The sequence below is a fragment of the Acinonyx jubatus genome, chromosome B4 (genome assembly GCF_027475565.1).
Source record: "Acinonyx jubatus isolate Ajub_Pintada_27869175 chromosome B4, VMU_Ajub_asm_v1.0, whole genome shotgun sequence".
NCBI classification, from domain to species: domain Eukaryota; kingdom Metazoa; phylum Chordata; class Mammalia; order Carnivora; family Felidae; genus Acinonyx; species Acinonyx jubatus.
In genome coordinates this window covers 59387866-59404715 of record NC_069387.1, presented here as the reverse complement: position 1 = coordinate 59404715, position 16850 = coordinate 59387866, and the positions used below count along the sequence as shown (strand labels likewise).

The following is a 16850-nucleotide window of genomic DNA, read 5'->3' as shown; positions in this document are numbered from 1 at the left end:
AGCTCTGAACACCCCACACCTACTATGGGGGAAACCCTCAGATCTTTCCTTGCCACCTTGAGATTTGAGATACGAAGTTCCTCTCTTCACCCACTGTGATGCTTACATCTTCCCTTACCCATTTTGTAGTCTCTGTCACATGATGGAAGTCACTTTGAGGCTTTTCAGAGAAAATGTTGTTCTCATCATCTGATCTGTCCAATATGCGGTCCATTTTGGTAAATTCCCTCTGCAAACTGCAAGCCACACAATCAAAACAGATGCTGTTATTATGCCTTAGGTCTATAGTTTAGGCTCGACCTAAACATCTCTAGAGGGAGAACACAGGAACCTTTCCCGGCTCCAAGGAGTACTCATTTCACCCTGTGTGAATAATGTCTACCATGGTATACTGCACAAAACAGGAATAGAGAGGCGGGATAAGTATTTGCTGACTGAATCAATAAGTGATTGAACAGTGAGATTGCAAATTCCAAAGCCATTACAGCTGTGTGCCTGCATGCGTGCAGATGTGTGTGTAAAATAAACAAATAATAAATAAATACTCTTTTTAAAAAAGTAGAGTTGAAAAGTGTCATGTGGTTCAAAAGACCATGCAAAATGGAGAAAGTCTGTGTTACTATCTTGATCTCTAGTTGCCTAATGTCTGCCCCACATTTACTAGTTCCTTTTTTCTCCTTCCACAGAGATTCCATGCATAAACAAGCTATGTTTATGTAGATATATAAGCCTTTTTAAATATACATGAGAGGATATTATACACATTATTCTGCACCTTGTATTTCTTTTTTAACAACCGCTTGGAGTCCATTCCATATTAGTACATATAGAGCTGTCTCATTTTATTTTTATTTTATTTTTAATTTTTTAAATGTTTATTAATTTTTGAGAGAAAGAGAGAGAGAGAGAGAGAGAGACAGAGTGCAAGCGGGGAAGGGGCGGAGAGAGGGAGACACAGAGTCTGAGGCAGGCTCTAGGCTCTGAGCTGTCAGTGCAGAGCCCAACACGGGGCTTGTACCCACGAACCGTGAGATCATGCCCTGAGCCAAAGTTGGCCACTTAACCGACTGAGCCACCCAGGCTCCCCGGGAGCTGCCTCATTTTCAAATGGTTATGTGGTACTTCATTGTGGGGCCATATACCAATTTGCTAATCAGTTCTTCATTAATGCATATGTAGATTATTTCCAGTTAATTGTTAACTACAAACAGTGTTGCAGTGAATATCCCTATACATCTATGGGTCGATGTGTATGTATGTGTACAAATATATCTATTGGATAACCCTAAAAATAGAATTGCTGGGTCAGTAGATACATATATTTTAAATTGTGACAGATTTTATCAAAGATTTTATCATAGATTTTAAGTTATGCCTTAAAGAGGTTGAATCCATTTACACTTCCAACAAAAATGATGAGAGTGCCTGTTTTCCACTCCTTTTCTACAATCATGTATTATTAAAGTTTTTTCATCTTTGTCAATCCCATATGCTTAAACTGGTATCTCTTTTTAGTTTTAATCTTTTTTTTATTAGCGAGGTTGAGCATTTTTGCCTATATGTATAAAACCCATTTGTATTTCCTGTTCTATGGTAATGTATTGAAATCCTTTGCCCATTTCCTATTGGATTACTGTTATTATCTGGAGCGTATGTGTGTATATGTACACACACACTCACATATACATCTGAGTGAATCGCAATACATTGTGATGGAGGTCTATGGCAGGAGTTTCCAGTCTGTGAGTTTTGAACCCTGAGGTGGGTGCATTTTACACCTACCCTGTATAGAAAGGGGTTCTGGAATCTATACAGGGAATCTAAACATTTCTATAGACTGAACAAATATTGCTTCCACAAATACTGCTTAAAGTTTCCAAAGGTATATACTACTGGTATTAATAAATTGTAAATGCATTTAAGAACATCTTTGATGTCATAATAGGTTTTTTGACACATGAGGATTCTGGGAAGTCTTTTACTTTAACACATTTCTTCCTATTCAAAAAGGTTGTTAACTGTTGGTTTATATTAGAACACATTTTTATCATGTATTAACCAATGCGTATGTTTATTTGCCTGAATATTTTGTGCTTTTTCTACTCTAGAAAGTATTGTAAATGGTTTATATATTTTCCACATGAAGATAATAAAAGCACAAAGCAAAGTATTTTTGTAAATTGAGATTAGAGCCTTAACCATTTGTATTCAACTGATGTCCACCTGGTTTATGACCATAGGCCCCTTTAGTGTCTTCCAATAAATATTCATGAAGTCAAAATTAAAAGAATTGTAGAGAAGAATGTCAACCCCACCCCTGAACTTGCAAATCTCATTGTTTGCATCCTACTGTCCCAACAAAGTCTCCAGACAGAGACTGTTCCTGAGAGCTCAGCCCTCACTTACTTCTGCATTGCACCTTCAGCCACATCCGTATTTTGGAGAAAGCCATTGTTTTTCTTAGTAAACTGTTGTTCCTTTCCAACTGTCTTCATCTGCAGAGACATCCTGTCACTTAGCTTCATAAGAGCCATTTCTTCAGCACTGCAGGGACAATGATGACAACAAGAGGGCTTTCTTAGCAGGATGGCAACTACATTCCCTGCACTGATACACTGATAACAGGCCTATTTCAGGAAGTTTGGTCTTAACCCCTCTCCTTCCAAAACTGGCCATCAGTTATAAGGGACCCCAAAGTAAGCTCTTAGGTTTCTCTGTTCAGATATATACAGGAAAGTCTGTGTGTGTGGCTGTTCTTAGGACTTCTCTGGTTAACATGAGGGTTGTCTGAGCCTACAAATGTGTATTTTAAATCCTTGAATGGGAATATTATAGAGCAATGTATAAGAGCCAGCCTAGGGAAATGGGACCCTTGGTTTTTATAATCTCTTTCTGATCATGTATACGCACAAAAAATGGAAAAGGAGAAAGAAGGAGATAGAAGTCACTGGTACTCTGGAGATGACCAGAGATACCCGAGATATCCAGACAAAACCACTCCTAATATTTTGTTGTATTTATTTTTATTTCTAAATTTGATATTTGTTTTATTCTTTTTCTGTTGCTGACAACTAGGTCATTTCTAATTTTTTAATATCAATAATATAGTAATGAATATCCTTGCTTAGTAATTTTCAGCACATCTCTATTATTTACTTATAATACTTCCTTAGAGGTAAAGCAACTGGGTCGAGGTGTATATGCATTTTTAAGGACTTAGAAAAATATTTCCAAATTGCTTTCCTAAAGGTTGAAACAATGTACACCACCACCAGCTGTGTATGAGAAGGGGCATTTCCTTCCAGCCAGATAGGCAAGTGTTAGCAGAGGGCGGAGGAGTTAAGTGTTAGAGTAGTGAGGTAGTACGGAAAAGAAAGGGGAGAGGAAATAGAAAGGAGGCAGAGAGATGTGAGGAAGCTTCTAGAAAGCTCATGTGAAAAGCTATAAGAAAGGATCCCTATGAAACATAACTCCCATTTATTGGCAGAAATCACAGGGATTATACCCATCACCAAAAGGATATACCTTCTTCTCTGGAGGGTATCCTGGCCCCCCAGAACCCTGAGAGACAGAAACCCTGAGGGACCGAGGGGGAATATAGGCTAATGGAAGGCAAAGGATAGCAGGGATTTTCCTAGAAGGGTGAACTATGGCTGGGATTAAGAATGGTAGGAGGAGGGGTGCCTGGGTGGCTTAGTCGGTTGGGCATCCGACCCTTGGTTTCAGCTCAGGTCATGATCTTGCTGTTCTTGAGATCAAGCACCTGTTGGGCTCTGTGCTGACAGTGTGGAGACTGCTTTGGATTCTCTCTCCCTCGCCCTCTGCCCCTCCCCCACAAGCGCGCGCGCGCGCACGCGCGCGCGCTCTCTCTCTCTCTCTCTCAAAAATGAATAAATATTAAAGAGGGGTGCCTGGGTGGCTCAGTCAGTCAGTTAAGTGTCTGACTTCAGCTCAAGTCATGATCTCATGGTTTGTCAGTTCGAGCCCCACGTTGGGCTCTGTGCTGAACGCTTGCTCAAAGCCTGGAGACTGCTTCTGATTCTGTGTCTCCTCTCTCTGCTCCCCCCACCCCACCCCACTTGTGCTCTGTCTCATTGTCTCTCAAAAATAAATAAATATAATAAAAAAAATAAAGAGAAAAGAAAAAGGAATGGTAGGAGGAAAGAGGCTCTGGGAACCACAGATATTTTGGAACCATCTGGGCAGCCAACACCTTGGTCCATCACTCTGTGGCAAAACTGAGCTTTGTCCTTGACCAGTGGGGGGGATCCACAGTAGATGTGGTACAGAGGGGACCCTTGTGAAGGAGAAGCAAAGGGAAAGACTAGAACCTTTGATGTGAGGTAGCTCCATCCTTCTTAACTTTGAGTGTGACAAAAAAGACTGAAACTTTGATCTCTTTCAGGAGGGATGCTGTGACCTGCCCAATTTCATCACAGATCCTATCTGGACAGTTTCATCTGTTTCCTGAAGGTGCTGAGCATTACTAAGGCAGTTCCTAGCTTTGAAAGATGAATGGCCATGAAATCTGCCTGGTTTCATGTCTCTTTCCTGTCCAAGAACTGGAATACTGTGCAAATAATATTTCCTGACTTTGACAATTCTTTGACATCCTAATAGTTTCCATTGGGTGATTCAAAAGAAAACCTGTTTCTCTCAATTCAAGTACCTATACCAATTCTGCATCCATACATTTTCTCTTATTTCAAATAACAGAATCCTAATGATGGCTTATGTTTGTGCAGCACCTAACAAGATTACAATGCTTTTCACATATTATCTTATTCAGTTCCTACAACAACACAGTGAGGAAGGTATTATTCCTGTTTTATGTGTCCTAAGCTCTGGGAGATGGTGTGATTTACTTAGAGTCATATAGCTGGTTAACTAGCCAAACTAAGACTCAGAATTTCCATGTCCTCACAGCTACTTATAAGGGATTTCTTCCCCACCCCAAAAGATGATCTAGCTCAGGGCTTCCGAATAAAATTTTCTGTGATGTTGGAAATCTTCTCTACACTGTTCAATACAGTAGGTCCCAGCCATCTATGTCTACTGAGCACTTGAGATGTGCTAAAGTAACTGAGGAATGGAAACTTTTTAACCTAAATAAATTTAAATTCAATTAGCCATATGTGGCCAGTGGCTACCATATTGAACAACACAGATTTTCTAGCCCAGGAATCAGCAAACTATAGCCTGCAGGCCAAATCCATCCTGCCCCCTGTTTCTGTAAATAACATTTTATTGGAACACAGCCACACCCATTCCTTTACATATTGTCTATGACTGTTTTGTGCTGCAATGACCGAGTTGAATGGTTGCAAGAGCAATGTAAATCTGGCATGCAAAGCCTAAAATATTTACTACCTGGCCTGCAAAACCTAAAATATTTGTGATCCTGCTCTTTACAGAAAAAGTTTGCCAACGCTTGTTCTAGACCATCACCTTCTTCTGTGATGATGGGTGTTTGCCAGAGTGAATCAACTAGATACAGTGAATAAGAGTAGAATTGGGAGCTATTAGTCAGGTTTCTTTAGCTTCAAAATAATAATAACAATAATAGTGCTTACACATGTGCAGCACCTTCAGTTTCTTAAGAACTTTCACTAAGTTGTTTCATTTGATCCTCACATCCACCCTGTATGGTCAGGCAGCCCAGGCAGATCTTATTGCCTCTATTTTTTAATTTTTTTTAATGTTTATTTATTTTTGACAGAGAGAGAGACAGAGCATGAGCAGGGGAGGGGCAGAGAGAGAGGGAGACACAGAATCGAAAGCAGGCTCCAGGCTCCGAGCTGCCAGCACAGAGCCCGATGCGGGGCTCGAACTCACAGACCGCGAGATCATGACCTGAGCCGAAGTCGGACGCTTAACCGACTGAGCCACCCAGGTGCCCCTTGCCTCTATTTTTTAGATGCAGAAACTGAGACTCAGAGATGGTCCATGATTTGCCCAAATTTTATTGCTAGAAAATGGTAGAATCAAGATTTAAACCTGCAAGTTCTGGCTATGAAGGTGGCAGTTATCCTACTGTTATATGTACATTTGATGCCCAATATGTTTTGATGGGTTACTTAATAACCTTCTCATCTCAAAAACAAGCTATCTTTTGAAGCTAACCTTTTTTTTTAGTAATCTCTACACCTAGTGTAGGTCTTGGACTCAAGACCTCCAGATCAAGAGTCACACTGTGCTACTGATCAAGCCAGCCAGGAGCCCCTGAAACTAACTCTTGACGAAGGTCCTCATTACTCACGGTGTGGTTTGCACACCTGCAGTATCAGCACCACCTGGGAGCTTGCTAAACATGCAGAATCTCAGGTCCTACCCTGTCTCACTGAATCAGCGTCTGCATTTTCACAAGATCTCAGGTGATTCATATATGTATGAAAGTTTGAAAATATTACACTCTAGACCATTGAAACGAGAATCCCTCTTCTCCTCCCTACACCCTATCTCTTCATTGCTATGTGTTTATACCTTTGGTCTCTAGGGCTGTTTGGTACAACTGGGATGAATCCCTCCTCCTTCCCCAGCCTCACCAAAACCTTTAACATTATAAATTTGGAGAACCATTAATCAAAAGAAACAGATCAACTATTTTAAAGGACAGCTGATGAGATCTCTAACTTACATTTTGTGGGGGATTTTCTCCAGGCCTGACCACTCAGATTGCCCTCTTCAGTATCTGCTAACCAGACAATTTGGGGTCCCAGGAATTTTAAAGCATGGTTACAATAATCAAGGATTTGATGTCAAGGCTCCTGGCAAGGTTGTGACGAGACGGTACAGCTGTGAAATAGTATATACCTGCTAATATCCTTGTTCTTCTCAACCTGGTAATCATAAAATGCTCTCAATTCAGTGGGGTAGACTGGGGACAGTTAAGTTTCCCTGAAAAGTTCTGGTGAGGCCAGATCCACCTTTCCCCTAGAAGAGGCCATTTGTGAGAGCTACACACCTAGGCAGGCGAGTTTGCAGTTGGACTTTTTTCTCTGACATTCCGCACGGAATGCGGCATGTGCAACCCTTCAACCCCCTCTCACAAAGTTCCAGGTATACAGAGCTCGCCTGCTTTCTTTTAACTTAATCTCCAGCTAATCTCCCAGCTTCCTTGCTTTTGCTGACTATTGGAAACTAAATTCAGCCCTCTGTCCATCTGCCTACGGACACGATGCTCTGGGATGCCTTTCCAGCCTCGGATGCTTCTGCCATGCCTGCTCCTTTCACCTCCTTGTCTGAATAAGACACTTAAGTAAAATCTTCTACAACAGAGGACATGACTTCTCCCGTTTTCCTCCCACTTAGCAGGAATGAGGAAGCAGTTGATCTTGCGAGCCAGGGTTACTCCTACTTGATGGCTCTGTCACCTCTTTGCCTTTGAAATCCATACTTCCTCTTACCATTCTCTACAACCCACTTTCACTTCTTCTATGACTTCAGTGCCAAATTTACATTTTCCTTGGTACTTCATCTTCTCCCATCATTCTTGAGGAACTCAGCACCCACTGGAAGGGCCTAACGTGCTGACTTCAGGGATCTGAAGCCCCCAACTCTTAAAACTTTCCTCTACAACCACCAAAATTATTCAGCAGCATGGAGATACAAATTTTTATAGGCATGAACTTTAGAATTAGATCAGTGTTTCAAACCTGGCTTTGCCATTCATTAGCTATTTGGTTTGTGGCAGAATTTAATTTCTTTGTCTGAAAAAACATTTTGGATAATACCTGCCTAATTGGTTTGTCAAGAAGATTAAGGCAATCATTTGAGGAGGGAGTTTAGGGTATTGTGGATGGCTGTTAGTCCTCCGGCCAGAATGTAGGCTCCATGAAGACGGGGATGTTTGTGTGCTTTGTGGACAACTGTACCCCAGCACTAGGAGTGGCTGGCACTAGGCACTCAAAAAATGTTTGTCAAAGCAATGGAATAAATGTATATATGGTAGCCATGTTTTCTATGTCAATATTTTAGGTCTGGTCATCACCCTGAATATTTCCTCAGCTAAAAGCTCAAGGTACATGTCCCAACTTTCTCCTAGACTTTCCTATGCTCTCTACCTAATTAGAAACCCAGACTCCAGGAGCGCCTGGATGGTTCAGTCAGGTCAGCATCCAACTTCAGCTCAGGTCATGATCTCATGGTTTATGGGTTCAAGCCCCATGTCGAGCTCTGTGCTGACAGCTCAGAGTCTGGAACCTGCTTCCAATTCTGTGTCTCCCTCTCTCTCTGCCCCTCCCCCGCTCATGCTCTGTCTCTCTCTGTCTCTCAAAAAATGAATAAATATTAAAAAAAATTGTTTTTAAAAAGAAGAAACCCAGACTCCTCCATCTTGTGACTTCCCTTAGTACCCGCTGGGCCAATCTTCAGCCTTGGGTTCTTGCCTCATTTCATGACTATGTTCGTACCTGTGGTTGTTCCAAGAAATCATACTTCTTTAAGAAAGAAATCACAAGAAAAAAAAAAAAAGAGGGAGGAAATCACAAGATTCTTATAAGTGTTTCCTTCACAATTTAATAACAACAACAATAACATCTAATACTTAATGAGTGCTTACTAATGTGCCAGGCAACTCTTCTAAGCGTTTTACATATATTACCTAATTTAATTCTTACCACCTTTCAAAAAGGGAGGGATCTGGGATTCAAACCCAAACCTGGTTAGTCTGACTCCGGAGACCATGCCCTTCAGGACCACTGTATATGACTCTTTTTCACGTTGGGTTCTCACAGTTACTCAGCAAAACTTTATACATCTCTTGTTGCCTCCCAAAAATATGGTGCTAACAGCTGTTTTCTGTCTTGCTCAGTTCCTTTCCCTCTGCCCTATTCCCAAAATGCAGCCAGCTCCCTCTGTGAGCAGTGACCCAGCCTCCGGCACTGTTGCACTGAAGGAAGCCACCTGATGGGAGTTCTCTTCACTGCCAGACAGCTCCTTTGTGTAGCCTCCTCTCCAGAATATCCGTATGTTTTCTGCATCCTTTCCCACTCCCTTTCTACCTCAGAGGAAGTGCTTTTCTACTCTTCTTCCTCAGGCTGCCTTGACTCCCACCCTTGTTCCTTCTTGGGGATGGTAGCTATTAATGATCAATTCTCTGGCAATTTCTCAAACTCTTTTTGAGTTCCACCTCTGGCATTCCCCTAAGGAGCTCGCAATTTCTCTGAGGAAACAGACATAAATCTGAGGCAGCAAGCTCTGCCTTGTGCACTATTGCTTCGCCTCCGTGTGAAAACCTTGTCATGTTTCCGCTCTTGTAGGAAAAAAGCCTTTCACTCTGTGTGTTTGAACTACCATCTTAACTCTCTTCTTTTAACAAAAATTTCTTAGAATTTCAATTACTATAGTTGCCATTTCTATTGTTCGTAACATATTCAGGTCCTAAGTGTTTTCAATATGGCTTCTTGATTACAAGGGTTTTTTTGTTTATTTTTCATATTTTTAGAGGCTTTAATCGTCTAATTTCGTTGGTGGAGTGGGAATAATACACTTTGTTTCTCACGCTTATTTGATCCCAGAGGTTTTTCTATATTCAAAGCACTGTGTTTCATGGGCCACACTTTGGGAAATCCTTTTTAAAGATTTTGGGTAATGTAAGTGAACTTGCAGGCACACATGAAGATCTTGTAAGCATTAGCAACCACAGTCATAGGGCATCCCTACTGTTGCATCGTGGGTATCATCAGTGGGCAGCTTTCTGGAACTACTTCTCATCCAGTGTCATAATCTCTAGATGCTCAGAAAGACTGCTCCTGAGGCCTGAATCTGGGTCTAGCCCCCCAGCATCTGTCCCACCTGGTCCCTGTTTATCCTCCCTGCCCCTCACCAGGCCACCTCCAGCCCAGCAAGTCTTGAGATGTGACACTTACATCAAGAAGAGCATTGGATCCCTGTGAAAAACCTATGTCTTGAATGTATGGGCAAATGGCTTCATTGAGGACCCAGAGGTTTCAGGAATTAAACTTATAAAGGAGTAAATATGTGTTTATTTATGTTCTCAAAGGAATCAGAACCTTTTAATGAGCACCTTTCCATGGAAGGTTTTGCATATTTTATTAATTCACTCTCTAACATTGTTATGAAGCCAGGAGTTAGGTCAAATAATCTCCTTTGAATGTGCTCCTTTTTAACCTTTGCTGGGACAGAGAGATATCTGTAAGTCACTCAGTGTCTCTGAGCTTCCCTTTTCTCATGAACAAAATAGGAGAATGTCTACCTCGCAGGCTCATTGTGAGTAGGAAGCAGAATAATTGTGTAAAGTATTCAGTACAGCCCCTGGAAAACAGTAGGCACTAAAAAAGAGAAGTGACAGCTTGGGGGAATAAAATATGCCAAACCTCAGGTGGTGAATATCTTGACCACCAAAATAAGGAGAACATTATTCATTCTACATCTGGGAAGCCCCTGGCTTCCAGCCCTTTAATAAAATGATTGTCACTGTTTTCAAGAAAGAAACAGTTGAAAGAAAGAGAGAAAAGGACAGAGAGAGACGGGAAGGAAGATTGTACTCTGTCCCATGATAGGAAGGAAAGGTCTTAGAAGCCAAAACTCTCTGATTAGACCCTAAACAAGAGTGCAGCTAAAGGAAGCGATAGAGAACACATATAATGAGAAAGATTAGGGAAAGTAGTGCCTACAGCTTCCCAGATATTTAGGAATAAAACATCAGTGTCAAGTCCCCTTATGTGGTGGTAACAGTATCCTCATCTCTATTATCAACTATTTATCAGCTGCTTACTGAATCTAGGGCCCTATGCTAAATAAGGCAAGGGATGAAAGGATGTTCAAGACAGTCTTTACCTTCAGCTTAGAAAAAGATAAGTAACAGTAACAGTCAGTCTATGATGCATGGCAGGACTCGAGTGACATTTATAGGATTGCTGCAGCATTGCAGAGCAAAGGGATTATTGGAAGGATGTCTACCTAGGGGCATTTCTAATACTTTTAAAGAGGACTACATAATAAGTGTGACTGAATCAAATGTTGTCCAGATAAATGAAGAAGAGGGAAGAAAATCTGCTGTGGAGTTGGGACCCGTCTTAAATGCCAATGTAAGGAGTTCGAGCTTGGAATTTGATGAGGAGATAGTTTATGCAAACGTCATTTAATTGATGTTTTAACCAATTAAATGGAAGAGAAGGCAATGAGGAAAGACCCATGCATGTCAATACATATTTATAGCCATAATTGGTATTTTATCTTTTCATAGAGAAATAATTTGCAGGATGTTCACCCACAGGTTAAAAGGGGCTATTTTGGAGTGGCAGGAATTTTTGTGATTTTCTGTACAGCGCAGATTTCAGAAAGGAGGAAAGAAAGGAAGGAAGGCAGACAAGCCTGCCGGCAATGGGGACTTAGTAAGGATTCCCGTCAAAGGACATGACATGACTCAAGTCATGCTGTAGGAACACAGCAATTTCGGGCAGCTTATTAGAAAGGAATACATGGTTTCTAAGCAAGCTGTTAGAAAATGAATCAGTGGTTTCTAAGCACTGGTGTGGGTTTTCTGAGACAAGCCCTGTGAGACTCATTTCATTTCCTTTTGCATGACAGAAATACAATTAATCTTTTCTGCACACAAAATCTCCTTTCACTTCATTCAATTGACATAGAAGGAGAAAAATGAAATCATTTTCAAAGCCCAAGAAAGTAAGCCCTAAGAAGGAAATTTAATTTTTCTGCCAATGGAAAAAAAAATACCATAGGATGCAGATTTTCTCATCATCTCCCTGTACCTGAAACATCAGTCATCTTATCTCCTCCAAGATAACATGGTAACAAGATAACATGAAAAGATTACATTTTGATTTTAACCAAGCGTTCTAGTTAAAAAGTTTTCACTTATTATATCGTATGCAGATTTGGGCTTTACCAATAATCATAGGGAATTTCCACAGAAATCAGGAAGGCATTTGGGAAGAAACGTTGTATATTGAAAGAGTTACAGATGCGTCTGGCACTGGCATGCCTTTGACTGCAAAGACTCGAGCCCATATATTTAAATCTCAGTCATTTGAAGCTCTGACTTCAGGACCTGGATGTGCAGAGTTTCTTAGAACACTCTTAGGAGACTGACTTCCATGGCTCTAATCCCCAGGTGGCTACTCAGTGTAGTACTACTCAGTGGTTCTGACACTTTGAAAACTCACAAAACACTCTTGGAACGTGGAGAGTTTTAATCTATGGTTATGACTGGCTACATAATTTATGGGACCCGATATAAAGTGAAAAAATGGGACCCCTTATTAAAAATTAATAAGGGGGCGCCTGGGTGGCGCAGTCGGTTAAGCGTCCGACTTCAGCCAGGTCACGATCTCGCGGTCCGTGAGTTCGAGCCCCGCGTCGGGCTCTGGGCTGATGGCTCGGAGCCTGGAGCCTGTTTCTGATTCTGTGTCTCCCTCTCTCTCTGCCCCTCCCCCGTTCATGCTCTGTCTCTCTCTGTCCCAAAAATTAAAAAAAAAAAAAAAAAAAATTAATAAGAATTCCAAAACAGTGACAGCAGGGTATGATATCAAATGTGGGGGGCTTATATGATGCACAGACCTCAGGCCCTTGAGGCTGGTTTGTAATTAGACCAGCATTGATTTTAGGTATCATATATGTTGGAATTTTACTTAAAGGTTTGGGGAGGAAAGGATTCTTCTGCTAGGAGAAAAAAAAAGAAAACAAAATACAAAAGTAAAACAACCAAGTTCAATCTCTTTATTTCATATTTTAAAGGATATTGTTAAAAATCATACAATAGGAAAGGTTTATCATTATAAGAATTAAAACATGATAAAAACACACAGACTAAAAAATGAGAAAACCTTTTACCCACCTTATAATACTACTTTGTTCCTCAGAAACCCCAATATTTCCATGTGTGTTCTTCCCAGATACTGACATACTCATATATAGTTTCATTATACATATATACGTTTATACATTGTTACATATTCAAATGCTTTTTATATACTATTACTGTGGTCATACTGCATATTATGTCCCACACGTGCTTTTCTTTTTCATTATGTCTCAGGACCTTCTAAGTCAGTCCTGTACATCTTCCTCATTCTTTTTAATCATTGTGTAATATTTCATACCATCAATTTCCATAAAGTATTTTAACCATCCATTCTCCCTATTGTTCAAGAGAACATTAAGAAAAATTATATGCCAACAAATTGGACAAACTAGAAGAAATGGATAAATTCCTAGAAACATAAAACCTTCCAAAATTGAATCAGGAAGAAATAGAACATTTGAACAGACATATTATTAGCAGTGAAATTGAATCGGAATCAGAAAACTCCCAGGAAACAAAAGTCCAAGACCAGATGGCTCCACAGGTGAATTCTACCAAACATTTAATGAAGAGATAATACTAATTTTTCTCAAACTATTCCAAACATAGAAAAGGCAGGAAAACTTCCAAATTCAGTCTATGAGGCCAGCATTATCCTGACAACAAAAACAGATAAAAACATTGCAAAAAGAGAGAGAGAGAGAGAACTATAGGTCAATTTCTCTGATGAACATAGATGCAAAAATTCTCAACAAAATGTTAGAGAACTGAATTCAGCAATATGTTTTTTTAAATTTTTTTCAATGTTTATTTTTGAGAGACAGAAGACAGAGCACGAGAGGGGGAGGGGCAGAGAGAGAGGGAGATACCTGAAGCAGGCTCCAGGCTCCCAGCTGTCAGCACAGAGCTGGATGCGATGCGGGGCTCCAGCTCACAAAGGGTGAGATCATGACCTGAGCCTAACTCGGACACTTAACCGACTGAGCCACCCAGGTGCCCCAACAATATGTTTTTAAAAATCATTCATCATGATCAAGTGGAATTCATTCCAAGAATGCAAATGCAGTTCAACATTTGCAAATCAATCAATGTGCTATATCAACAAGAGAAAGGATTAAAAAAAAAAAAATGGGGCACGTGCGTGGCTCAGTCATTAAGCTTCCAACTCTTGGTTTTGACTCAGGTCATGATCTCACAATTCCTGAGATTGAGCCCCACATCGGGCTACATGCTGACAGCACAGAGCTTGCTTGGGATTCTCTCTCTGCCCCTCCCCTGCTCTCTCTCTCTCTCTCAAAATAAATAAATAAACTTAAAAAAAAAAACTGAAAAGCAAAAAAAACCCATACAATCATTTCAATAGATGCAGAAAAACCATTCAGCAAAGTACAACATCCATTCGTGATAAAAACTCTAACAAAGTAGGTTAGAGGGACCATACCTCAACATAATAAAGGCCTTCTATGAAAACTCCACAGCTAACATCATACTCAATGATGAAAAACTGAGAGCTTTTCCCCTAAGATCAGGAACAATAAGAAATGTCCACTCTCACCACTTTTATTCAACATAGTACTGGAATTCTAGCCACAGCAATCAGACAAGAAGAAGGCATAAAAGGCACCCAAATCAGTAAAGAAGAAGTAAAACTTTTACTATTTGTAGATGACGTGATACTATACATAGAAAACTCTAAAGACTCCACCAAAAAACTACTAGAACCGAAAAATAAGTTCAGTAAAGTCACAGGATACAAAATTAATGTACAGAAATCTATTGTATTTCTTTACAGTAATAATGAAGTAGCAGGAGGAGAAATTAAGGAAATAGCCCCATTTGCAATTGCACCAAAAATAATAAAATACTTAGGAATAAATTTGACCTCGGAGGTAAAAGACCTGTATTCTGAAAATTATAAAACATTGATGAATGAAACTGAAGGTGGCAGAAACAAATGGAAAAATATTCCATGATCATGAATTGGGAGAACAAATACGGTTAGGATGTCCATATTATCCAAAGCAATCTACACATCTAATGCAATCTCTATTAAAATAACAACTAGAACAAGTAAGACTAAAATTTGTATGAAACCACAAAAGGCCTCAAGTACCCAAAGCAATCTTGGGAAAGAACAAAGTTGGGTTGTTGTTCGTACTGTGAACAACACACTACAATAAATGTCCCTGTATATGCCTCTTTTTGCACATACAAGACTATTTTTCTTGGATGCATATCTAAGAGTGGATATACTGGGTTGAAAGGAACAAAGAGGCAAAACAAAACAAAACAAAACACCAACCCCACAAGGTTTAATGGTTAAGTTAGATTTTTTTCTTTTTAAAAAACGTATTAAGCTTGGTAAAAGTGTAAATTGTGTTAACTTTTGAAAAACAATTTAGGAATATCCTAAAGGGCCTAAGAATGTTTTGACTCAGTACATGTTCCATCTAGGAGTAATCAGAGATCTGTGCAAAGATATATCTGTGCAAAGATGTTCACAGCTGTTCTATTTGTAATTTTAATTAATATTCTGATATTGAGAAAATTAGCATCTATAAAACAATATAGACTCTTAAAATATTGAAAATCTTTTGCTGGGACTGGTTAAATAGATGCTACTTGAAGCCCTCCCTGCAAGAACTGCCTGCCTTCTAAGTCCTGCTCTAGAACATCCTTCCATTTAAACACTAAACTTAAGTTCACGCGTGGTACAGTCTGGGGTCTCCAGAACCCAGCTGTGGTCTGATGGGCTGGTCATTCTGATTGGTTGATCCATACCTGCTGGCTTTTACATGTTTTCTATGTGTTTTGAATATAATCCCTTGAAATAATGTGAACATTCAACAGTAGGACTTGATTAAGAGAATGAGAATACTAGAAGGCCATGCAGCTTGGTGGTCTGGAAGATATTGATAATGAGGGAGTCTATGCATATGTGGGGCAAGGGGCATTTGATAAATCTCTGCCCCTTCCACTCAAGTTTGCTCTGAACCTAGAAACTGCTCTAAAATACAAAGTTTATTTAAAAATATGATGGTCTGAAGATATGTGATATCATGACAAAATATTTAGAATGTATTGAGGCACTTGGGTGGCTCAGTCAGTTGAGTGTCTGACTTCAGCTCAGGTCATGATCTCATAGTTTGTGAGTTCAAGTCCCATGTCGGGCTCTGTGCTGACAGCTCAGAGCCTGGAGCCTGCTTTGGATTCTGTGTCTCTCTCTGTCTGCCCCTTCCCCACTTGTGTTCTCTCTCTCACTCTCAAAAATGAACATTAAAAAAATATTTAGAATGTATTGCCAAGTGAGGGGAAAGGTAGTTTATAAAGCATTATACCCAATATAATCCCTTTGGAAACATATTTATTCATACTGATTCATATAGAAAGGCTAAAAGAAAACAATAAAAGTGTCAATGATGATTAAATTTGGATGGTGGGATCATACTTGATTTTTGTTATTTGTTTTGTTGCTTATCTGCAGTTTTCAATACTTTTTCACAATGGGCCTGACAGCTTCCGTAATTAGGAAAAAAACAGTGTTGTTTAAAAAGTAAACTAAAACTAAAATGACTTAGCTAGGAAAAGGCAATCTTTCTTCTTGATTCATGCAACACTTGCCATGCTTGCTTGGATACAGTTCCCTGGGGAAAGAGCCAAAGAGTAAGCCAAGAAGGCTTGACAGAAGTTCAGCGAAAACATCTGTAGGGAAGGAGGCTGGGGGCGGAAGGAAGGAGAGGCCAAGAAATCAGTCAGCATCCACTCTCCTCTCATTCTTTCTACCTCCTTTTGTTCAGATAGTTTATTCTGGTGAGGCCACAGGCAGTTTTGAAATTCTGCAAGGTGGGGAGCTGCCAGGGGCACCCTTGCCATTCTTTTATGTTTGAGTATACGTGACTGTTTTTCAGGGAATACATGCAAGGGGATGTTTCATTCTCTAGCTGGGCTTTAGTCCAAGATATAGATTTACAGAGCTGTGTACATAGCCACTGAAATAACACTTATATTTCCCAGCATGGGATGGGGTGGCAGCTTTTATCTCAGCAGGCTCTGTTAGAAGTGA

At 40.1% G+C, this 16850-nt stretch overlaps 1 protein-coding gene across 8 annotated transcripts in view; it reads right to left on the bottom strand.

Annotated features, from left to right (window-relative positions):
* The window catches only part of SMCO2 (single-pass membrane protein with coiled-coil domains 2), a 33506-nt gene extending 26496 nt beyond the window's left edge, over nt 1-7010 (bottom strand). For 2 of the 8 annotated variants that reach the window (XM_053226066.1, XM_053226071.1), the window contains exons 1-3: nt 6638-7010; nt 2407-2544; nt 107-236 (exon numbers count right to left, since the gene is read on the bottom strand). In XM_053226066.1, coding sequence (XP_053082041.1) covers nt 107-236; nt 2407-2534 — 258 coding nt within the window. In that variant the 5' untranslated portion in view covers nt 2535-2544; nt 6638-7010. The remainder of the gene's footprint in view (nt 1-106; nt 237-2406; nt 2545-6637) is intronic. The other 6 variants (XM_053226067.1, XM_027035807.2, XM_053226068.1 and 3 more) reach the window with 6 other exon arrangements.
* Between the last annotated feature and the right edge of the window lie 9840 nt (nt 7011-16850).